General features: G+C 45.0%; 1 protein-coding gene across 1 annotated transcript in view; it reads left to right on the forward strand.

The window, feature by feature from the left end:
- The window catches only part of LOC124252955 (dynein axonemal heavy chain 3-like), an 81,757-nt gene that overhangs the window by 47,134 nt on the left and 11,156 nt on the right, over window positions 1–23,467 (forward strand). Inside the window, 19 exon segments of the mRNA XM_046686655.1 lie at window positions 10,362–10,475; window positions 10,625–10,777; window positions 11,730–11,906; window positions 12,337–12,475; window positions 12,955–13,145; window positions 13,512–13,607; window positions 14,074–14,265; window positions 14,642–14,775; window positions 15,414–15,576; window positions 16,123–16,305; window positions 16,856–17,014; window positions 17,201–17,272; window positions 17,737–17,937; window positions 18,523–18,678; window positions 19,347–19,547; window positions 19,967–20,100; window positions 21,844–22,015; window positions 22,417–22,503; window positions 22,867–22,869. Coding sequence (XP_046542611.1) covers window positions 10,362–10,475; window positions 10,625–10,777; window positions 11,730–11,906; window positions 12,337–12,475; window positions 12,955–13,145; window positions 13,512–13,607; window positions 14,074–14,265; window positions 14,642–14,775; window positions 15,414–15,576; window positions 16,123–16,305; window positions 16,856–17,014; window positions 17,201–17,272; window positions 17,737–17,937; window positions 18,523–18,678; window positions 19,347–19,547; window positions 19,967–20,100; window positions 21,844–22,015; window positions 22,417–22,503; window positions 22,867–22,869 — 2,727 coding nt within the window.

Raw genomic sequence — 23,467 nt, forward strand, 5'->3', positions numbered from 1 at the left:
TACCAGCCAGTTTAGCCAGGGCCTCCCCGAAGTTTTTATCCAGTTCCCACCACTTGGTGGTGTGCCGCCACTTGGGGTGTGGGGTACCCCACCAATGACACTACCAGGGTTGATATGATGAACCCCAATGCGTCAGAATGCTGGCGATGGTGATCCCTTTGCTCGGAACAGGATCCTAATCCTGTCAGCTAACGTGGTGTCTTGGTGGAGGACTCGATCAACGGTTTCTCGCGACACGGCTGACCTGGGATCGCTGGTCTCGAAGGAGGATGCCGCTTCTAGCCGGGTCTTCTTTTCATCTTCCAAACTACGATGATTCGCTCCTCGATGGTGGCTTTCAGAGACTCGTCCTCCGCTTCACCGAAGTTTGGCCTTTCATGGGCGATGTGGTCGCCTATCGCGCCCAGTTTGGCCGTGTTGTTCACTTATGTCCGCTTAATGGTTTGCATGGCCTTTGTCCAGCCCCCGTAGTTCCCGAAGCGGTAAATTCAACCCGGTAAGGGTTTGTTATGGTATGTGGTCAACAGCTTTTCAATGTTATCAGTCATATCTTGATCCGATGTGGTTTCCTGATGTCTTGCAGATCTTGAAGGGGAAGGGCTTTAGGTCGCTACGCATAATCTATGAAGCCTAGTTCATCGCTAATAAAGTCACCCCATGGCGACTGGTGAGTGTTGATAAAGCAAGCGGCTCTCTCGCGCTTATTCATGAGATCAATCTCCTTAATTCCCTCAGTCGCAGCGCCATTGCCATCAACAAAAACTTGGAATAGTCTCGCCCAACGGCTCTATCGTAAATTTCTATCCTTTTTAAACCATCATAAAACCCGCTGACGGCCTGCGTTGCACTAAGTTCGCCTTGGCGAAATGAGGTTTCATCATCCTCTAATGCCTGGGTATTATCCCACATATTATCCATAGGTATGTCTTCATGACCGCCTTCAGCCATTATTTAGTATTAAAACTTATATATTTCATTTATATAACAATGTACGGTAGAAAACTAGATCCTTTCAGAAGATCAAGAGAGCCTCTAGGCCCAGAGCCGTATGCCAGTCGGTGACCATCACCAACAATCCCAGCAAGATAGACCAGAACCAAACTCTGATGGTTAGATTTCCAAACCTTGGCGAAATGACCTCATTGTACCAGGCACGGCAGTTCGACTGGCGCTCAACATCACGCTGACCTCCGACAACGACAAACGCGAGCTAGTGCGAACGAGGGTCGAGCCATTATCAAGAAAACCACCATCAAGATCAGCGGTAATGAGGTGCTGAGCATCGACGACAGCGACGTGTTTCACTGCTACGGGATCTCTGGAAAAGCGAGGGAGAACGCTGGTCAATGACGGTACCAGGGTATCAGCAAATCGACCGGTCGCGCATTGGGTATGCCTTCACGGCAGACCAGTTATCCAAGATCACGGACGGTGAAAGGCCATCGCCTGCCGCACGGGAACAGGTTCTGCGTGCCGCCGACTTCGAAGTTGCTCACACGGACACGCTACCGCTTTACCAGGCCGCTGGGTGATAGGCTTTGAATACGAAAGCTAACGCTTAACGACTACAGCAAAGTAGCGCGACGCCGAACGGTGATGAGGCCAGTTACGCCACAGACAACATCTCTGGAGTTCGACATGGTCACTAGCCCGAGCTGGCCAGGCAGGTTCGAAGCCAGTACTCTGGGAAGATGGCCATCCTGTACGACCGCGATACTGAGGCATAGATCAGTCGTGCGAGATAAGAGCGACACTGTGTGGAATATCAACCTGAACGCGCCGCGCCGATCGATGAAAGGCATCCTGGTCGCCCCCGTGGAGGATTACGAGCCGCTCCGAGGGACAGCGAAGTTTTTCAACCCCGAGATTGAAAAGGTGGAAGTGACCATAGAGGGCGTGCCCAACCAGTTGTTCAGTCATGGTATGAGGCCATACCAGCAGTGGATGAGATAAAAAGCTACCGGGTCATCAAACAACACCCATACATAACCAAGGACCTGGACCTATCCTCCGTGCGTAAATCGGTGAATACCTGGCCACCAAGTACGCTGCTGTGGTTGGACATGCGATCCACGGATGACGATAAACTGCACGGTAGCGGACGCCGCGATAGACAATGGCAGCTTAAGGGATTACTATCCAGATTACTAAGAAGGCTCAACCCGCTGGCAAGTTGAAATTATATCTGCACGCGATTATGGACGCCAAGAACTTAATATAGACAATGGGAGATTCGCGGCCATCTACTGATTTAAGCCCTCAGTAGGCAACTGCCTCACTCATTTACCGCCCACACTGCCCATAGTGTGCGGGCAGACTGGCTGTGGGAAGACCGCTGCGTTGGATATGTTGAGGGTACTACAGGGATGTGTCGACCACATCGCTATCATGTGCCCTACTCTGAGCATGAATAAAACGCATTAACGGAAAGACCTTGGGTGATGATCGACCCGACGTATTACACAGAGTCGAATTCGGACCACGCCTGCAGGACTGGTTGAAAGCTTACCATATGAAATTTAAAGGGGAGTCGACGCTTGTTCATACTCGGATGACTGCAGCTTAATCGTGAGATAACAAAAAGAGAGACATGCTATCGCATCTGGCCTTCTCTGGCCGACATCGCGAAATCACAGCCGCCTGGGTACTGACGCAGAAGTTCAACTCGGTGTTGAAAGACCTAAGGAGCAGACGCGATGGGTGGCCTTATTTCACTGCAAGGACAGGGATTCGCTCGAGGAGTGTTTGAGAGAGAACGATGTGATGAGTAAATTAGAACGGAACGGGTGAAGAAACAGCTCGCTGAAACTAAACACGCTTAAGCCTGCGGCTCAAGACCCACCAACCAGTAGCATATAGGGTGTTTTAGCTTAGCAATGCTTAGCAAATGCTTAGTAAATGCTTTAGCAATGCTTAGCAATGCTTAGTATAAATACTTAGCATTTAGTTATAGCTATGGTATTTGAAGTGTTCGTCGGGTGCAACTTAACCTTCATTTCCTGTGTTTTGCCTGCATCGGGTATTATATTATTAAAACTAAAACTTACTTGTTACATTATAAGATGGAGTGTGATGAACTGCTCGAACAATTGTTGGTACCCCAATCACCACAGGTGGACGATGATGTTTAGAGAAACTGGTGGCGCTATTGCTGGTGGCAAAGCCAAACATTACTTTGGGGAGTACACTCCAGATAAAATTCACAAAATGTCAGCTGAAGAAATCGATAAAACTGTACGCTAGATAATGAGGCTAGACTAGGTTCAGAAATGACAAAACAATAGGATCGGCTATGACCCAGATATACACTGGTATTAAGGCCATACTTTCTTCCCATCCCCCGAGCTCGACTTTACCTGTGGGAAGACCTTGAGAAAGACCCCTTTATCGAACACTTTGAGCTCTATTAGCTGCGAGCTGTACCACAAAATACGGTATGTTGTTAGCCCCGTGACGGGCGGCGATTATTACGCAAAGCATTGTCAATTTGAGAGGAAAAAATAATAATAATAGTATAGATGGATGCTGCACAGGAGACCCCAAGGAGGAGAGACCCTTCAGAGGAGACCCCACCCCAACAACTGGAGGAAACCCCCACGCTAGAAAACCCCAACTGAGGTGACCCCTCCCACAGTAACCAGGCAGAAGAATCCTAAGAGAGTAGCTGCCGGTAAAAACGGTGGTGTAACCAACATAAAATTATCAGGGTGACTCACCCGAGCGACTTTTGTTAGTTGTATGCGAACTGCTGCCGTGGCTATCTCGCGGTTATATACACACTATTAATAGGGATCCCAGGGAGAGAAACCCTCCCCACAATTAGAGGTCAACCCAAGATATCATGTTATAATTTAATATTTTTATATCATATACATAATGTCTGAGGGGAAAACGTTTCAACAACGACGATACCACGCCACAGTGGTCGCCAGTCTAGCTCGTGAGGATATACCGGTTGACTAAAATGGTGCTTAAACAACCGACTATCAAGCTAGATTTCAACCTGCAGGATATGGGTATGCTCATAATGAACCTTGGTATGGCGATGGCTACAAAAGACATCCTAGTAAAACAAGGGATACTACCTGAAAATATTATGAAGTAAATATAGGATGGCTAATGATTGCCATGATGGTTGGTGGGCGTGCTAGTGAATGCCCTGGCATTTTCCGGAGTAATTTCCTCTTCTCAAAACTACGAGAGTCACACGCGGCTGAAATACAGGAAGAAAGGAAGCCGCACGATCTCGCTATTGAGAAATTACAAACAGCACAGACTGAGTACGCTTAAAAAACGCCCAGAGGATCGATTACATTAACGCAACAACTCAGGCGCTGAAAACCATGCCGCTCAAACATTCCATGATGTCGACGATGCAGCCGAAAGAATACTACTTATTAACTGGTAAACAATTGGAACCACTGAATAAACCCACACTCGCCAGTACTACACACCATCCAAGGGCAAATGGACCGCGAACTGGTATTCATAGCTGGGTATTGCAGCTTACTGCGCTTGGTTATAAAACAATTAGACTAAATACTCATATAAGTATGCTAAACATGAGACCTGCTCCATACCGATGCGCGAATACATACTTATGGGGAAGAAAGAAGCCTGTGATAGGAGATGCAGGACTCAGGGTACTGTTGTTTCCATTATGGGAAGCCCGAACTACACGCGTTCTGTGTGTGGCATAGGGGTCAAAGGGCACTACTGTTTATGTAAAGCTCACGGAGCTTAACGTGAGTCAGACATCACCTCATCTACGAATAAAAGGCCTACATAAAAGAACGTAGGCGGCTTCTAAAGATAACAGTGTAGTGAGTACTGGATTGAAACAACCCCACTATATTTTTATGAGTTACCTCCCTTTACTGTGGTCCAATTAGACATTAATTCTCTTAGGTGTGTACGCAATTATGACTACTATACTCGAAGCTTAAGCAAATCGCCAGACAGAGAGGTGTGATAGGGTATTCTAGAATGCGGAAGCCAGCCTTGTTGAGATTACTAGGTTTAGAAACCCCTCCCACGGTAAAACAATTAAAAGCTCAAGCAAAACAGCTTGGGTTCACGGGTTATTCAAACCTGGGGAGAGCCGGTTAATCGCATTGTTATCACATGCCCCCAGAGCAAAACCTCCCACTGTAAAACAATTAAAACCCAGGTTCGCTGGATTTGGGGTTAGGTGGGTATTCCCATATGACAAAACCACAGCTTGTAGAACTGTTACGGCAGAATAGAGCTATTGACCTACAGTTCATACCCACTGAGCTGCCAGCTGTAGGTAATTATTTAAGAGGCTGGCGATGCATGTTGATAGGAACATAGACATTACAGATATTAAGCCACTGATAGCTGATAAAATAAATCAGAACTAACCAGTCTGGGAAGCATCAAGTTTCAGATCACAGTTAAAATGTCACCGATAAGCAAGTTGGGGAGGGGTCACTGAGCACGCTCAGCCTTACTTCAGAGGTAGGCAAGAGGTTGTCACGCATACAGAGACCATAGACGATCGATCGATACCAGTTTTCAGCAGATACCGGAATACCTAGAACGCTACACACACTTGGGGTCCGGTGGGCTGTAGATAAAATCGATAATGTCTATCTAGACATAGCTAACTACGCGTCGCTCAGAGGCGGGTCATACCTAGACTTGCCCCCTACTATAGGAAAAACAGGCCATGGTAAACGCCAAGAATAGAGGAGACGATTGCCTGAGGGTAGCTATCAGGTCAGCCTTGTTTCCAGCTGACACTCATTCAGACAGGCTTTCTAGCTATCCCCAAGATGATGGGCCTAACTGGGATGGTATAGATGAACCAACCCCCATATCCCAGATCACTAAAGTAGAAAACAGAATAATCTAGCTATAAATGTCTTTGGGCAAAGGTAACACAACAATAGTACACAGGGTCAGCCCATCGCTGGGGAAACCCCCACCAAGTTATCAATATATTCATGATCCAACGAGGTGAAAAGTATCACTACACGCGGATAAAACATCTCAGCCGGTTGTTGCACGACCAGTCTAAACACGCTGGGAAAAACACTTTGTGTGCGATGCCTACACGGGTTTCAGCCGAGCTGATTTATTAGAATCCCACCGGAGGATTGCCAAGGTGTGGGGCAGACGGCCATATCGGCTTATTACGCCCAAGGAAGGTGACAATATCCTAAAATTCGACAACCACAAGAACCAAATGTCTGTGCCTTATATCATATACCGACTTTGAAGCCTTGGTCAAACCTATTAAGGTTGTTAGATACCCCAACCACACTCAAAACACAGGAGCATGAAGCCTGTGGGTTTGGATACGTGGTCGTCCGCTGTGATGGGGAAACGAAAAGCCCGGTAGTGTACAGGGTCCCGACGCTGAAAGGTTTCTAAAGTGTTTGCAGGAGGAAGAAAAATTATTAGGAATGCACTGTATAGAGTCGCCCCATGCGATGACCCGAGCCGAATCGACTAGCTCACGCCTGTAGCACTAATTGTCACGCAGCGACTTCACCACTGAATGGTGATTCCGTGAGAGATCACTGTCACGCAACCGTAAGTATAGAGGCGCCACTCACAGCTGCGGTAACCTCAAGCTTAGAATCAACCCTAAGATAATAAACATCCCCGCTTGTCTTCACAACTTGAGAGGGTACGACTTTCATTTGATCATGCAGGCCATCGCGAAAATCGATGGTAATATAACGCATACCCAACAACATGGAGAGATACATCTCCTTCAGCTTAAACGGCCTTAGGTTTATAGATTCAGTACAATTTCTATTGTCTTCATTAGACAGTCTGGTTAAGGCCAACGATACCTTCCCTATCACTGACCGATACACAGACGCCGAGACTAGACCCCTGCTTATGAGGAAGGGTGTGTACCCCTATGAGTACATGGATAGTTGGTCCAAGTTCGCCGAGACCAGACTACCTCCCATCAGAGAATTTTACAGCAATCTGACCGACTCGAAATATCCCAAGACGATTACCGCACGCCGATTAACGTATGGAATGAACTGGGTTGTAAGAACCTGGGGATTATCACTCTACCTGTACTTGAGGACAGATGTACTGCTGTTAGCCGACGGTTTGAGACGCTTAGGCGACATGTTTCAAGCAGTATAAACTCGACCCCGCATGGTGGTATTACACCAGCCCAGGTCTGTCGTGGGATGCCTTGCTTAAAAAGACCGGAGTTAAGTTGGAATTGCTTACAGATTATGACATGCACCTATTCATTGAGAAAGGTTTGCAGGTGGGATCTCCATGGCAACCAAACGATACGCCAAAGCAAATAATCAATACGCGAAGGGTTACGACCCTAGCAAGCCAACCAATCACATTCTTCTACCTCGACGCCAACAACCTGTACGGCTGGGCTATGAGTCAGTATCTACCCACAGGGGATTCGAATGGGTGCCACAGGAGGTCGATGTTATGAGCATCGCACCAGATTCAAACAAAGGTTATATCCTCGAGGTTGACTTAGAATACCCTGCTGCATTACACACATCACACAACAGCTACCCCTGGCCCCGAACGATGAGGGTTAACCCAGACTGGATGTCTGAGTACCAACATAACTTGTTAGGTGGGCGGGTGACAGACGTTGAAAAACTCGCGGCCTAACTTAATGAATAAGACCAAGTACATCGCTTCACTATCGCAACCTACAGCTGTACCTGTCGCTGGGTATGAGGCTGACCAAAATACACAGGGTGCTCGTGTTCGACCAGAGCCCATGGATGGAGCCCTACATCAGAATGAACACAGACCTCCGAAAAGCTTGCCACCAGTGACTTTGAGAAAAATCTCTACAAGCTCATGAACAACTCGGTGTTCGGTAAGACTATGGAGAACCTGAGGAAACGCTGCGACCGCGGAAGCTGGTTCGGTCGAATGAGGAAGACAAGCTCAGGAGACTGATAGCCAGTCCGCATTCAACCGTAGCAAGATATTCACCGATGACCTAGTTGCCCTACACATGAAGAAAAGCCACATAAAATTCAACCGCCTGTTTACGGGGATGAGCATCCTCGATTTATCCAAACACCTGATGTACGACTTTACTACAACGAGCTTAAGAAACAGTACGATGACAGGTGTGAAGTGTTGTACACTGACACGGATTCCCTGCTGATGGAGATTCAAACCGAGGACGGTAATGAGGACATGAAAAACACCTCGATTTGTAATGACACCAGCGACTACCCCAAGGACCATACCATACACAGCACGGTGAATAAAAAGGTCCTAGGTAAGATGAAGGACGAGTGTGCTGGCACGCACCATAGCTGAGTACATAGGGTTGAGGCCTAAGATGTACTCCATACTGAAAGCCGACAATAGTGAGATCCGAAGGCTAAGGGTGTTAAGAAGCACGTGGTTAAACAACACATCAAACACGCCAGATTCAAGGAAGCCCTGTTCAAGACCCGCACTTTTAGACATAAAATGAACACACTTAGAAGTGATGGCCATAGGATATAATGGACTGACTATAAACAAGACGCCCCTGTCGCCTATGGATACTAAACGCTGGATAGCTATTGATGGATAAACACGCACGCTGCACGGGCATGAGAAAATTGAACCAAGAACATAGATATATATATATGTCACGGAACCAGAAAAGTTTGAGGCTATTTACTATAGCCCGCGTGGGTACTGGAAAGGAGCTAGCGCCAGATAGAGCTGGCTAAAATGGCGAAAGTACCGCCGAGGAAGCCAAAGCGTGGCTTGAAAACAAGCCCTGTGGCAGATCTATTTGCCACCACCACGCCACGCGCCTAGAAGGAAGTTCGGTATTAACATACCTAATAGCGCTCACCAGGCAGACCTACTGTTCCTACCCCACGATAAAAGGTACAAGTATGCCTTAACAGTCGTGGATGTAGCCAGTCGCTACAAGGAAGCCGAACCCTTGACCACGAAAGATTCGGTCCAGGTAGCCAGAGGATTCGAACGTATATACAAACGCAGTCCGCTGACGCAATAACAGAGCTGCAAGTTGACCCAGGGCGGAGTTCATGGGTGCCGTGGTCACAACTGCTAGCCAAACACGATACAAAGGTCAGATGGGTACGGCCAGAGCCCATCGCAGCCGCTTTCATAGTTGAGAGATTTAATAGGACTTTGGCTGAGCGCTTATTCGACATCAGTATGCGAGAGATGGCCACCCCGGGAAGCGATCGACTGAATGGGTCACGAGGTTACCTAAGGTGGTGTCGGCAATCAACCATGAAGTCACCCGCCTCACCGTAAAAGCCGGGCAGACGCTTATCAAACTAAAATCAATAGTTGCACAGTCGGCCGCCTTCCTTTATGCGGGGAAGGAGAAACAGATACCAGACAGGGTCCTAGTGAGGTATCTATACCAGCCGGGGAACACGAGGGTGATAGCCGTAGTTTGCAGCCACCGATCCTATATGGTCAGTCAAAACTTACAACATAGATAAAGTGGATATTAAAGCAGACGAGCCTAACTTGTACTACTTGAGGGATGGGCCGGGCAGAGGTTTTGTAAGAGAAGAATTATTGATCGCACTGCACGGCACAGTGTTACCGCGATAGTGTCACGGATCAGGAAAGTGCTAGTTCAGGATAGACCCGTTAAACCGAGATGATTCAGCTATGTCCCCGTAGCTCAATCGGTTGAGTGGTGCGCCCATTATGTATAGTTTGGCGCCGAGCTATACATGTGGGTTCGTGATCCCGCCTTTGCCTCAGGAGATTCCTTTGCAGCTTTGTGTGATGTGAGGTGTTTCGTAAGGAATCAAGATCATATCAGTTGGGTCGCTTAAAGCACTTAGCTGAGAGGGGCACTCTCATGGTGAGAGAAAGGCAGCCGGCACAATTCCCAAGGGGAGGAAGCGCAACATCATCTTTCGATTTCACCCTTGGGGAATTGTGGCTGCCGGGGACATTTTACTACTTTTTAGAACCTTTCTATCTTTCTATGTCATATACGCAATCCCACACACTTCAGCCGCGGGAGTTCGTATCCCGCTAGCGTCCCAAACTTTTTTATAGTAGGGGTAATGGTAGCAAGAGCTAAGGGTCCGACCAAAGCCTTATTTGGGGAATAAGGCTTTGCAGAGGCTTTTGTTGGACCTGGTCCCGTACAATCATTCCCTCTACTACTACATCTAAACCAGTAGGCACCTATACTCACTCACTTCACTCATGAATGTTTCCACAGCAAATACACTTTAGTTTCTTGTATTTTCAAGGCATGATTGAGGGAAATATCGGAATGTGGCATGTTGTAAATTTAGATATGTGTTGCTGACTGTCAGTAGACTGTTGATGAATATAAGGTTTACTGTTAGTTCTGTCTCTGTGTGTAGATTCTACTGGGATCCACACTGGAGATTTACCAGATGGCCATCACCAACTTCCTCCCAACACCATCCAAGTCCCACTATCTGTTCAACCTTCGAGACTTTGCCAGAGTTGTACAGGTAAGATAACTGTGTGCTTGTGTATCCTAGATTCTATATACCCCAGGTCTTATATACCCTAGATCCTTTATCCTAATTATCTAAGAAATGCAAATATTGATGACCACAAGTCAAAGCTACTGGTATAGTTTGCCCTCCTGTTTTGTCAGGGTATCCTGTTGATAAAAGCGTCGGTGATGCCGGCTGTTGGCACTGCTGCAGGGCAGAAGATCGCACGTCTGTGGGTGCACGAGGTGTACCGGGTGTTCTATGACAGACTTGTGGATGACCAGGATCGCAACACTTTCTTCAAAATGGTCAAGGTAAATAGTTTTAACCAACAGCAGTTACATTCAAACTATACATGAACACTGCCTGCTGAGTGTTATCATGGAACATTGTTCCATGATAACCATCAGGTTGAGTGATTTAACATGGTCTTGACTTCTTGTAGAGCTGAAACCCAAAATTGCTTATGTTTAAATCATGGTGAAGCTGAATGGATGTGTTGTGGCCATAAAGGATCCAATTCCTGTGCTGGGATTTGACCATGTGATCCCTGGTAACATGGCTTGTCCATATGACCAGTGAGGTTAACAGCAAGGTGACAAGGAAAGATGTCATCTATGGGAGGACTCACAGCACAGCGATATACGCAGCATCAGTAGCACCTCAGATAAGAATGTAGGTGGCAGATGTTACCTGTTTGGAAACGTGGGTTATGGGTCTGGCCATGGATCAGATGATTGGCTTTACCTCCTGGGGCATGTGGACACTGGGGAGTGAGTGAGTGAGTGAGTTTAGTTTTACGCCACACTCAGCAATATTCCAGCTATATGGCGGCGGTCTGTAAATAATTGAGTCTGGACCAGACAATCCAGTGATCAACAGCATGAGCATCGATCTGCACAATTGGGAACCGATGACATGTGTCAACCAAGTCAGCGAGCCTGACCACCCGATCCCAGTAGCCTTCTTTTACGACAAGCATAGCCGCCTTTTGTGGCAAGCATGGGTTGCTGAAGACCTATTCTACCCCGGATCTTCACGGGTCCTGGGAATGCTTGAGTAATTCATGTCCAGGACACTGGGGCAGACCTTGGACCTCAGGTTGCTGGTGGGCAGTGCTAAACATCCTAGGTCTGTGGGATCAAGGGATCAGATCAGGAGATAGCATATCTTTGTTAAGAGGGCAAGGGATCTTGCTTGAGAAGGAACTGAACCTCTTTGGGCATGGTAACATCCCACAGATACTCATCCAGTGTATCCTTGCAGTCAGTGGTTGAGTCACAGTTCAAGGACAAGATGAACAACCTGTTCACCCACCTTCTGGAGCCTGGCAAGTCCATCCGTGATGACACCATCCGCAGCCTGATGTTTGGGGACTATCTCACGAAGAAAGGGGAGGACAAGCTGTACGATGAAATCCTCAATCTGGATGAGCTAAGGGAGGTAAGAACAACAGTGCCATTCACTGAATATTGACACCCTCAATGACAACAATGTATGACCTTAACTACAAACCCTTAGCTAACTTACGTTCTACATTTACTGGGTATGATCGTTATCATTACTAAACATTTGAAAAACTGGAAATATAGTTGTGAGATAGCTAGCAGTAAAGGAAAGGCTTTAATAATGTTTGTAGTATTGATGACATTTTGCATATTGTTTGTGACAATGCTGATCAACTGTTACATATAAATGACTGACAGATGTTTGTATAGATGAATATTCCTACACAAGACACATTACCAGTGATTCCATCTGAAATGCCAAATCACACCAATATTAATTATGTAGAGTGATGCTGATAACAAATACCCAAGGGTGTTTGATATTTGGACATGAATCTGTCACACCAATTAACTGCCTGCTTCAGACAATAGAGCACAACCTGGAGGAGTACAACATGATGAGCAAGGCCCCCATGGAGCTGGTGATGTTCAGGTTCGCCATCGAACACATCTCCAGAATTAGCCGAGTTCTCAAGCAGCCAAATGGTCACTGTCTCCTTGTGGGTGAGTTTGTTTTCATGTTCAGATGTGTTATTCATGAATAAATATCTCACAACCAGCATAAAGTTCTAAATATATAAGATGACAATACACCATTTTAGCAAAATTCTCAGTGCTGAATGAGTCCCAGAAGTGATGTAGGTTTTAGTGACTTACAAGTTTGATAAATACCACCTGCATGGTCATGTTCAAGGTATGCAACTCTGTACAGTAAATTGTGTCTTGTTAAGAAACTGGCTGAACGGAGGTAGTCATGGTTCCCTATAACGCCTGCTTTGCATAAGAGCTGACTGAGGTGTGGATCAATATGTTGCTTAGTTAACTGTATGTCATAGTTTGCTGACAGCATGGATAGTTGCTCATCTTCTTGACCACTGGTTTAGATGTAATACTGCTGAATGTGACATAACACATTACTCCTGCAAAGAAGAACATCAAGGTAGCAAGGGTATGGTCAATCATGTGATGGTTTGTTTGACCAGGTATTGGGGGCAGTGGTCGTCAGAGTGTCACCAGACTGGCAGCATTTATGTCTGACTTTGAGCTGTTCCAAATTGAGATCACCAAGAACTATACTACCGTGGAGTGGAGAGATGATCTGAAGCGGATGATGCGGAGAGCTGGAGATGAGGGAGTGTCCACGGTCTTCCTGTTTGGGGACCATCAGATCAAGGCAAGCATCCCAACAAGTGATGTGTAATAGATAACTCTTCAACATTGAAGATCTTAGTTGGAATTGTCATGCTTGTCATAAGAGGTGATCAGTCAGGCTGACTGTCCTAGTTGATGCTTCCCAGTTGCATGGATCAATGTTCATGATGTCAATCACTGGATCATCTGGCTCTGATTGAATTATTTATAGATTCCTGTCTTGTAGCTGGATTGTTGCAGAGTAAAAAACCGAACAAACATTCTTCACCAAGCTATCATCATGTACTCAAGAATGTTATGGCAACTTGATTGCAGAAGTTCTGCATAAAGACAATTTTGATGAGGTAATTGATATATAGATAAAATGTAACTATGGTAACTGTTACAGGATGAATCATTCCTGGAGGACGTGAACATGATCCTGAACACTGGTGACATCCCAAACCTGTATGACAATGAGGAACGCCTGGAGATTATTGAGAAGGTAGGTAGATAGACTGGAGATTATTGGTAAGATAGGTGGACATTATTGAGAACTGTAAATGCCATCTTGGTCAGCACAGTGACTGTCAATCACTATTGTCATCTTGGTGAGGATCACAATCACTGTTGTCATCTTGGTGAGGATCACAATCACTGTTGTCATCTTGGTGAGGATCACAATCACTGTTGTCATCTTGGTGAGGATCACAATCACTGTTGTCATCTTGGTGAGGATCACAATCACTGTTGTCATCTTGGTGAGGATCACAATCACTGTTGTCATCTTGGTGAGGATCACAATCACTGTTGTCATCTTGGTGAGGATCACAATCACTGTTGTCATCTTGGTGAGGATCACAATCACTGTTGTCATCTTGGTGAGGATCACAATCACTGTTGTCATCTTGGTGAGGATCACAATCACTATTGTCATCTTGGTGAGGATCACAATCACTGTTGTCTTGCAGATGCAGGTTGTGTGTCAGGTGGAAAACCTCCAGATAGAGTTCACTCCCCTGAACATGTACAACAAGTTCATTGAGCGGATCCGACGTAACCTGCATGTGGTGCTGGCATTCAGTCCCATTGGAGACACCTTCCGGAACAGACTCCGAATGTTCCCGTCCCTCATCAACTGCTGCACCATAGACTGGTTCAAGGTCAGGTCATCCTCTTTAAAACTTAGGTGAAAAAATTGCAAAATGTACTGACAGAAATGAATAGGGGAGGGGATAGAAGAGAATAGAGGAGTACATCCTGTACCCAGCCTCAGTACAGCGGAAGATGTATCGTGGTATGGTAGTTATGCACCTAACACCTTTACTTTTGTTCGTTTGAAGTACCGAACAGAGATGTTAGTCTGAAGTACTACGTATACCTTCCTGTTTACTGACATTTTTCTGGGAGTATATTGATTAAGGTTTTCTGACTCTGGGCTTAGATCCTGAGTGTATAAATCCATATATCACTGCTACCCTGTGTAACACAATATCGGTAATGCTAATGCATGCATTAAAGTAGCCTGTGTTGGTGTAGGCGTGGCCGGAGGATGCCCTGGAGCTGGTGGCCAACAAGTTCCTGGATGAGGTGGAGATGTCTCAGGATGTCAGAGACAACACAGTAGTCATGTGCAAACACTTCCACGAGAGTGTCCGAGCTCTCTCAACCAGGTCAGTACCACAGTATAGTCCGTTTGGCTCAAAAGCAGACCGATGAATTGCAGTCTAACTCAAAAACTAATAAACATATAATACTCAATGAAACGCTGATCATAATCAAAACATCAGACCAACTCCGTGAGTTTGTTGCAGAATTTATGTCCTAATAATAATAAAGTTGTTTAACAAACTATCATTAAAATATTTACACAGTTCACTATTTGTTACAAGGGAGGAGTGCAAAGAGAGGAACAGCCAGGTGTGCGAGAAAGGATGGGGACAGCACAGCACAGGTGAATGAATCAATAACTTTGTCGGCACTTGTGCTCGTGTTTCTCGTACACCTGGCTGTCCCTTTTGAGCCAAACGGACTATAGTCATGTGCAAACACTTCCATGAGAGTGTCCGAGCTCTCTCAACCAGGTCAGTACCACAGTAGTTTATGTGTGCAGAACAACTGACATTTTCCAAACCAATAGCATTACCACTGTGGAGACTGCTGACCAGAGTTAATGGTGGCAGTTGCCACAAATCTCATTCCATATATTGAGTGCCTAGGTTCGACTTTCCATGATTACAATGTGTGAACCCCATTGCTAGTGTCCATCAGTGCTGGAATATCTCAAAGCATAATCAGCTATTTAACGCAGGTACTATGAAACGATGCGGCGAAGGAACTATGTGACTCCGACTTCCTACTTGGAGTTGATCAAGACATTCAAGAACCTCCTGAACAAGAAGAGATTGGAGATCCTGACCCTGAAGAACAGGTACATGGTGGGCCTGGAGAAGCTGGAGTTCTCCGAGTCTCAGGTGAGGAACTCTACCATGTATAGTGTCCTGCACACCTTATCCAGGGAGGCACACCTTTCTTCTGAAATGAGAGAGTGAACCTTGTTTTGTTATTTCAAAAGTGGCTTCCCCAGGAGATGTTGGTTGGGTGAAGATGATATCAAAGGACATCACTAGTTTCTCTGCAGCTGACGCTGGTTAGCTGTATTTTGTACTCTCAAGTCATTGTTTTCACTAATTACAAACTGAAACAGTTTGAAAACTTATTTGTAATGATAAAATGAATCTAACTCTTTTGTCCTTTATAATCAATCAAATACATCATCACAAGCTTTAAAGATTTAAACTTGTATTAGCTCATGTTGATGTATTTTGGTATCAAGACACACTGGGTGATATTGTCTATAACTGCTACAGTTGCTAAGGTTTCAGCTACGTCAGTGGGGTGTGGACCAGACAAAACAATGGTGACTAGTTGCGCATGATAACCCACTATAAGCTAGGTCATGTGACATCTCACAGGATTCTGGGTAGCTGCAGATCATGGCATCTCTTCTTGCCCTGTAGATCAACGTGATGCAAGAGGAACTCATCGACCTGCAGCCGAAGTTGATTGAGACAAGCAAGGAGACTGAAGAGCTCATCAAGATTATTGAGGAGGAAACGGTGGAGGTGGAGGAGAAGAAAGGACTTGTCGAAGCAGATGAGGCTAGGGCCAACAATGCTGCCATGGAGGCAAAGGGTATCAAGGTGAGTCACATAGACCATTGTAGTCAATAAGGGTGTCAAAGTGAGTTACTTGGACTGTTGGAGTTACTTGGACTGTTGGAGTTACTTGGACTGTTGGAGTTACTTGGACTGTTGGAGTTACTTGGACTGTTGGAGTTACTTGGACTGTTGGAGTTACTTGGACTGTTGGAGGTACTTGGACTGTTGGAGTTACTTGGACTGTTGGAGGTACTAATGAGTTATGTTATTCACATGGACCATTGGTGTCAAGGTAAATCACATACACCTTTATTGTTACATACACTGTTGGTGTAAAGCTAAGTTGCATGGAACATTGAGATCATGGTGAGTCACATGGATTGATGGCATTGAGATTATTCATGTAAACTATTTTGAACTTGGCTAATGTTATTACTTGCATTGTGAAAAAGGCTGAGTGTATATTGTTGACTAATGCATTTCCTTTAGGTATAATATGTTATTCTATATGTTTGCATATTTTCCATGTAAACAGATGGGTAAATGTTTACTGTGTTACTTTTCTTGACACATGTAAGTTTCTTCTTCAAAGGATGAATGTGAGGCCAAGCTTGCTGTAGCTCTACCTGCCTTGAACGCTGCTGTTGCCGCTCTCAACACTCTGAAGCAGAACGACATCTCCATTGTGAAGAACCTCCAGAACCCTCCGTCAGGGGTGAAGCTGGTGATGGAGGCTGTCTGCATCATGAAGGTAGGCAGACGCTGGATTTCCAGAATCACTTGAACATGACACTGCACCAACATTTGGCTGGGCTGAGGCATTGATGTTATATTGTTAATTCAGTGTGCTATAAGTGAAGTTCTTGAAATGTTGATGATGGTGTTTTTGTTGTGACTATATTGTTCACATTTGTAAGTGGTTGTGTGCATGTTTCAGGGAATCAAACCTGAGAGGAAGCTGGACCCAAACGGCAAGGCTGGAGAAGACTACTGGGCCCCTGCCAGGAAGGTAAGTAACTTGGTAAATATAGATGTGAGTGGAAGACTACCAGCAGCAATCAACTGGAGTATCACATGTCTGAGTTGCAAGTAGGTTGTTGTACATATTAACCATGTAATTATTCTCTGTAATAATATAGAAAGTATGGATTACCCTACCACAGGGTCAGTGAATATTTTGCTGGAACTATATGTTTGGGGAGGCACCTGGTGTGACAGGAAAGAAACACAATACTTTAAGCTTTTTGCTGAACCCTTTTAATTTATGTGTGAGCCTGTAAACACAAACATAATAAGATGACCATGCTAAAACTGTTTTAAAAAAAAAATCTTTTCTGGAAGTTAGTCCTTAAGAAAAATAACCTCAATGCTGACATGTAAACTTTTGACCAAGCAAGCCTGTAGGACAAATTTGAGTATTCCTCATGTGACATATGTCGGTAACGCCTTCCCTCACTTGTGTGTGCTGCGCAGATGTTGGGAGACATGAAGTTTCTGGAGTCACTGAAGGAGTATGACAAGGACAACATTCCGGCAGCAACCATCAAGAAGATCCGGGACAAGTACATCAACAACCCCGACTTCGACCCGGCCATCATCAAGAACGTGTCATCAGCCTGTGAGGGCCTGTGCAAGTGGGTCCGGGCCATGGATGTTTATGATGGTGTCATCAAGGTGAGTGGCATCTGATCATGGAGATAGTGAGGGTGAGATGTGTTCATTTTGTCACAGAGTCTACCAGGGTAGTCACTAAACTCCTTTAAGGCTGTTGGACCCAGGTGTGATATGATGTTTTGTCCGAGATACGGACATCTTACCGGTGCTCCTGGATTTCACCTAAGTAATGCACTTGTAAGACCTGCATCACTTTGGGTTTTCCACCCACAATGTCTTGATATGCTGTGTTCCCCGACCGCGTCAAACCAAAAGACGTTAAAATATGGTACTTGTTGGTCCCTGCCTGGCGCTCGGCATTAATGGGTACAACAAGGACTGGTCGGCTCGGAGTCAGTATAATGTGTCTGAGTGGGGTATTGATGCTTCACTGCGGCATGGTATCTCAGTGGGCTAGCACTATAAAACCAGCTTCAGTCTGGGCTAGTACAAGCAGCCGCACATACACATACACACGCATGCACGTCGTCATATGAGCGAAATATTCTCAAGCACGACGTAAAACCCAATTTCACCTCACCTCACCTGATATGCTGTGATATAACTGAATTAAACCCAACTGGCTCACTCACTGATGACCTGTAGGTGGTGGCTCCCAAGCAGCAGAGTCTGGCAATGGCAGAAGGAGTCCTTGAGGACCAGATGGCCAAGCTGAAGGAGAAGCAGGCAGAACTGAAGACTGTCCGTGACAAGCTGGCCAACCTAAATGACCATCTCAACCAGAAGCAGACCGAGAAAAAGGTCAGGGCAGATTTCTTTCAGTATCAAAGATGCTGCTTCAACAAAGCAGAGCTGTCAACCCCTAAAGATGGTTTGGAGTGAGACTGAAAAAAATAAGCCAGGGTCCAGCTGGGGTCATGTCGAGGGCGACGCCCTGGTGGGGGGTCTCTTGGGGGGGCGAGGCCCTCCGCCCCCGAAAATGAAGTTTAGTGATTTTCAGGAGCATTTGGAGCCTTCTGGTGGCATTATTTTGACACTAAAAGATGCATGCTAATAAATAATAATAAGCCGAATCATTCGCATAAACATCGTTTTAGTACTTCGTTCATTCAGGCGTTCTTTCAATGTTCAACTTTACGCAAAAACGAACGAAAATGCGTATTAATTTTGAAATTATTTTTGGCTACCAGATATGCGTGAGATTATTATTTGGAGGCGTGAGAGCGTGACATTTGTCAATAAAGCGTGAGACTCACGCCAAATGCGTGAGAGTTGACAGGTATGACAAAGCCTCCAGAAATGCTCTCCCAAATATTGTCATAATGGTTTAGTAAACAACCTAAAATATAACAGAGATACAAGTTGCTCTTCTTCTGTTCTTTATCTGTTTGAAGTCATTACAATTTCATACATCTTCACAACTACTTTTAAATATCAATGTTAGAATCTGACGTATATCCACATTACAGAACTTGGAGGACAACATCGAGTTGACGAAGGTGAAGATAGAGAGGGCCAACAAGCTGATCAGCGGCCTGGGTGGGGAGAGGTCACGGTGGACGCAGAATGTCCATGAGCTCAGCGAGACGTATGACAACATCGTGGGTGATGTCCTTCTCTCCGCCAGTGTAGTAGCCTATCTGGGACCTTTTATTCTGGATTATAGGCTGGTGAGAAAAGCTTGATGTACAGTGCTACCTCATAATCCCAACAGTGGCCTCTCCACTAACATTGTGTTGATGAACATGGTTCCAGATTAACACAACAATAATAATGTCTGTGAGTCAGATGTGTTGTCATCTGTGATCTCTGTATGTCATCTGTGACAGATCTGTAATGTCTATGTGTCATCTGTGACATTTTTTACTTCTGTGAGACATCCGTAACATCTGTGTGTTGTCTGTGTCATCTGTGATCTCTGTATGGCACCTGTCTATCATCTGGGACACATCTGTGATGTCTGTGTGTCATCTGTGAGACATCTGTAATGTCTATGTGTCATCTGTGACATCTTTGACATCTGTGAGACATCCGTAGCATCTGTGTGTTGTCTGTGTCATCTGTGTCATGTGTGTCATCTGTGTTGCAGGAGTGTCTGAAGGAGTGGTATGACATGTGTAAAGACAAGGGGATTCCAGTATCTGAGACCTTCTCTCTGTCAAGCACTCTTGGAGATCCGGTCAAGATCCGAGACTGGCAAATAGCTGGTCTCCCAGTGGACAAGTAAGTATCATAGTGTGAAAGTATCCTTGACTCTACAACCTCTGTAAGTAGAAGTGAGTCTTGTCTTGTATCTTTGACTGCATAAGTAAGCTGTCATTGTATCTGAACAAAACACATTCAGTAACAGTTATCCAAATATATGAACTATTGTGTGTGTGTTCTTTATTCAATGCCACATGCAGCTGCATTGCATCTGTATGAAGGTCTGGATTTGATTGAGTCTGGACCAGACAATCCAGTGATTGGTATTTTTAGTAACGATCAACATTGTCAGTGTATCTGGACACACCATCAGCTGTGTCATTAAGCCTGAACCACTTTTCAATTCAGTCTCCTCTTACGACCAGCGTAGGTTGCTAGGGCCAATTCTAACTCACACTCACCATGGGTTGTGAATTTAGTTGCCCCTTATCAGAAATCATACTGTTTGTATTTCATATTTGTTTCTCAGGGATATAGAACTTTGCTGAATACTTTTTAAAAGAAATTAGTTTGTATGTGAAAAATGAAATTTCCATACCGAGAATTTGCCTTGTACTTGTCATACCTGTATCTCAAAGTCAAGCAAACTGAACCAGCTTGTGTAGCTCTCCCAGTTGTTTAGTTTCCTCTTATGTCTCCCTTCAGCTACTCTGTGGACAATGCTATCATACTACTCTGTGGACAATGCCATCATTGTGACTTGCTCTTCCCTTCAGCTACATAAGTCTTCCTTCACATGGGCTGTCTGTTACTCTGGTGGACATTGCTGGAATATTGCTAAAAGCGTTGTCTCTTAAACTAAATGCTCAGTCAGTCAGTCAGTCAGCTGCTCTGTGGACAATGCTATCATTGTGACTTGCCTCTTATGTCTCCCTTCAGCTGCTCTGTGGACAATGCGGTTGTCTCTTAAGCTAGCCTAGTGGTTAAAAGTGGACAAATGCTTGTGACTTGTCTCTTATGTCGCACGCCAAGACCGGGTTCGATTCTCTGTGGACAATGTGTTAAGCCCATTTCTCATTGGTGTCCCCAGCTACTGCGTGATCATTGCTGGAATATTGCTCTTATGTCTCCCTTCAGTGGACAATGCCATCATTGTGACTTGTCTCTGATGTCTCCCTTCAGCTACTCTGTGGACAATGCCATCATTGTGACTTGCCTCTTATGTCTCCCTTCAGCTACTCTGTGGACAATGCTATCATTGTCTCCCTTCAGCTCTCTTCAGTGACTTGCCTCTTATGTCTCCCTTCAGCTACTCTGTGGACAATGCCATCATTGCTTGTGACTCTGCCTCTTATGTCTCCCTTCAGCTATCATATGTCTCCCTCCCTTCAGCTACTCTGTGGACAATGCCATCATTGTGACTTGCCTCTTTCTATGTCTCCCTTCAGCTACTCTGTGCTATCATTGTGACTTGTCTCTTATGTCTCCCTTCAGCTACTCTGTGGACAATGCCATCATTGTCTCTTGTCTCTTATGTCTCCCTTCAGCTACTCTGTGGACAATGCCATCATTGTGACTTGCCTCTTATGTCTCCCTTCAGCTACTCTGTGGACAATGCCACTCATCATTGTGACTTGCCTCTTATGTCTCCCTTCAGCTACTCTGTGGACAATGCCATCATTGTGACTTGCCTCTTATGTCTCCCTTCAGCTACTCTGTGGACAATGCTATCATTGTGACTCTTGTGACCTCTTATGTCTCCCTTCAGCTACTCTGTGGACAATGCCATCATTGTGACTTGCCTCTTATGTCTCCCTTCAGCTACTCTGTGGACAATGCCATCATTGTGACGTCAGCCAACCGATGGCCACTAATGATTGACCCTCAAGGTCAGGCCAACAAGTGGATCAAGAACATGGAGAAGGCCAATAAACTGGAGGTGGTCAAACTGTCTGACCCCAACTACACGCGAGGACTTGAGAACTGTCTTCAGGTAAGACTCCTGGAACTCAGTCAGAGGGCAGATGTCTCTGCACACTCTGGTCTTGACATTCTTTGTTTTCCCAGGGAGCCACCTGGATCCTCATTTTGTTTTAGGCATTGAGTCCTGAAGTCTCCTGAGTGGAGAGATGTGAAGTCATCAAAAGGTTCAGACATTAGAAATAGCCATAACACAGGTACTTGATTAATCTAGGGCACACAGAACTAAATTTTATTGCACAGGTTTGCTGTGTATGTAACTTCAACTACAAAGTTATTTATTATGACATATGTTCAGTTATTGTGATGTAATCAAATTTCATGATTAAAGTTAATGTGTTTGAATCAAGTTCCTTTGTTTCAAGTGAAGCAGGTATGATGTTTGCTGACATTCGTGTATTGTATGTTGTACAGTTCGGCAACCCCTGTCTACTGGAGAACATTGGGGAGGAGCTGGACCCCATCCTGGAACCCATCCTGCTGAAACAGACATTTAAACAGGTCAGGAGAATATCAGTAACTGGTAATAGAACTCATTCCAGCTGGAATATCATGATAATTCATTACCATGGTAATCACACCATAATTGAAGACATTCCAGGATAGAACAGATCTGACAGCAGTGTAAAACTCACTCACTTATTCACCTCTGCTCTAGACATGTAGGATCACTGTTGGCAGTGTTGCTTTAAAAGATTGAATCATCAGATTTAACACACCCATATGTACTGAAGAGTAGTGTCAACAATCTTATTTTATCGTAACAGCTCTGTGGCTGATGTGAAAGTAGTTTCCAATATTTGCAAGGGAAGCTAGTTCAGTATGTTTTAAATCTCTGATTTCTTATTTCCTGCTTGTTTCAAGGATGTAAGTAAATTGTTACTTCTGACTTTGCATGTATAATACTAGTGTCCGTGGGATATGTATGTTTATCACTAGTGTTTTTCTATGAGATATGCATGTTAATCTCCAGTATGTGTAGGATAGGTGTGTTATGCATGTTTATCACCAGTGCCTGTCTGTAGAATAAGCATGTTTATCTCCAGTGTGTCTGTAGGATAAGCATGTTTATCTCCAGTGTGTCTGTCTGTGTGTGTCTGTGGATATGGGATAAGCATGTTTATCTCCAGTGTGTGTGTGTCTGTGGGATAAGCATGTTTATCTCCAGTGTGTGTCTGTAGGATATGCATGTTTATCTCCAGTGTGTCTGTGGGATATGCATGTTTATCTCCAGTGTGTGTCTGTAGGATATGCATGTTTATCTCCAGTGTGTGTCTGTGGGATATGCATGTTTATCTCCAGTGTGTGTCTGTAGGATAAGCATGTTTATCTCCAGTGTGTGTCTGTGGGATATGCATGTTTATCTCCAGTGTGTGTCTGTGGGATATGCATGTTTATCTCCAGTGTGTATCATGTTTATCTCCAGTGTGGATAATATGCATGTTTATCTCCAGTGTGTCTGTAG

Source organism: Haliotis rubra, unplaced genomic scaffold (assembly GCF_003918875.1).
Source record: "Haliotis rubra isolate DU_JTF1 unplaced genomic scaffold, ASM391887v1 Scf53, whole genome shotgun sequence".
Lineage (NCBI taxonomy): Eukaryota > Metazoa > Mollusca > Gastropoda > Lepetellida > Haliotidae > Haliotis > Haliotis rubra.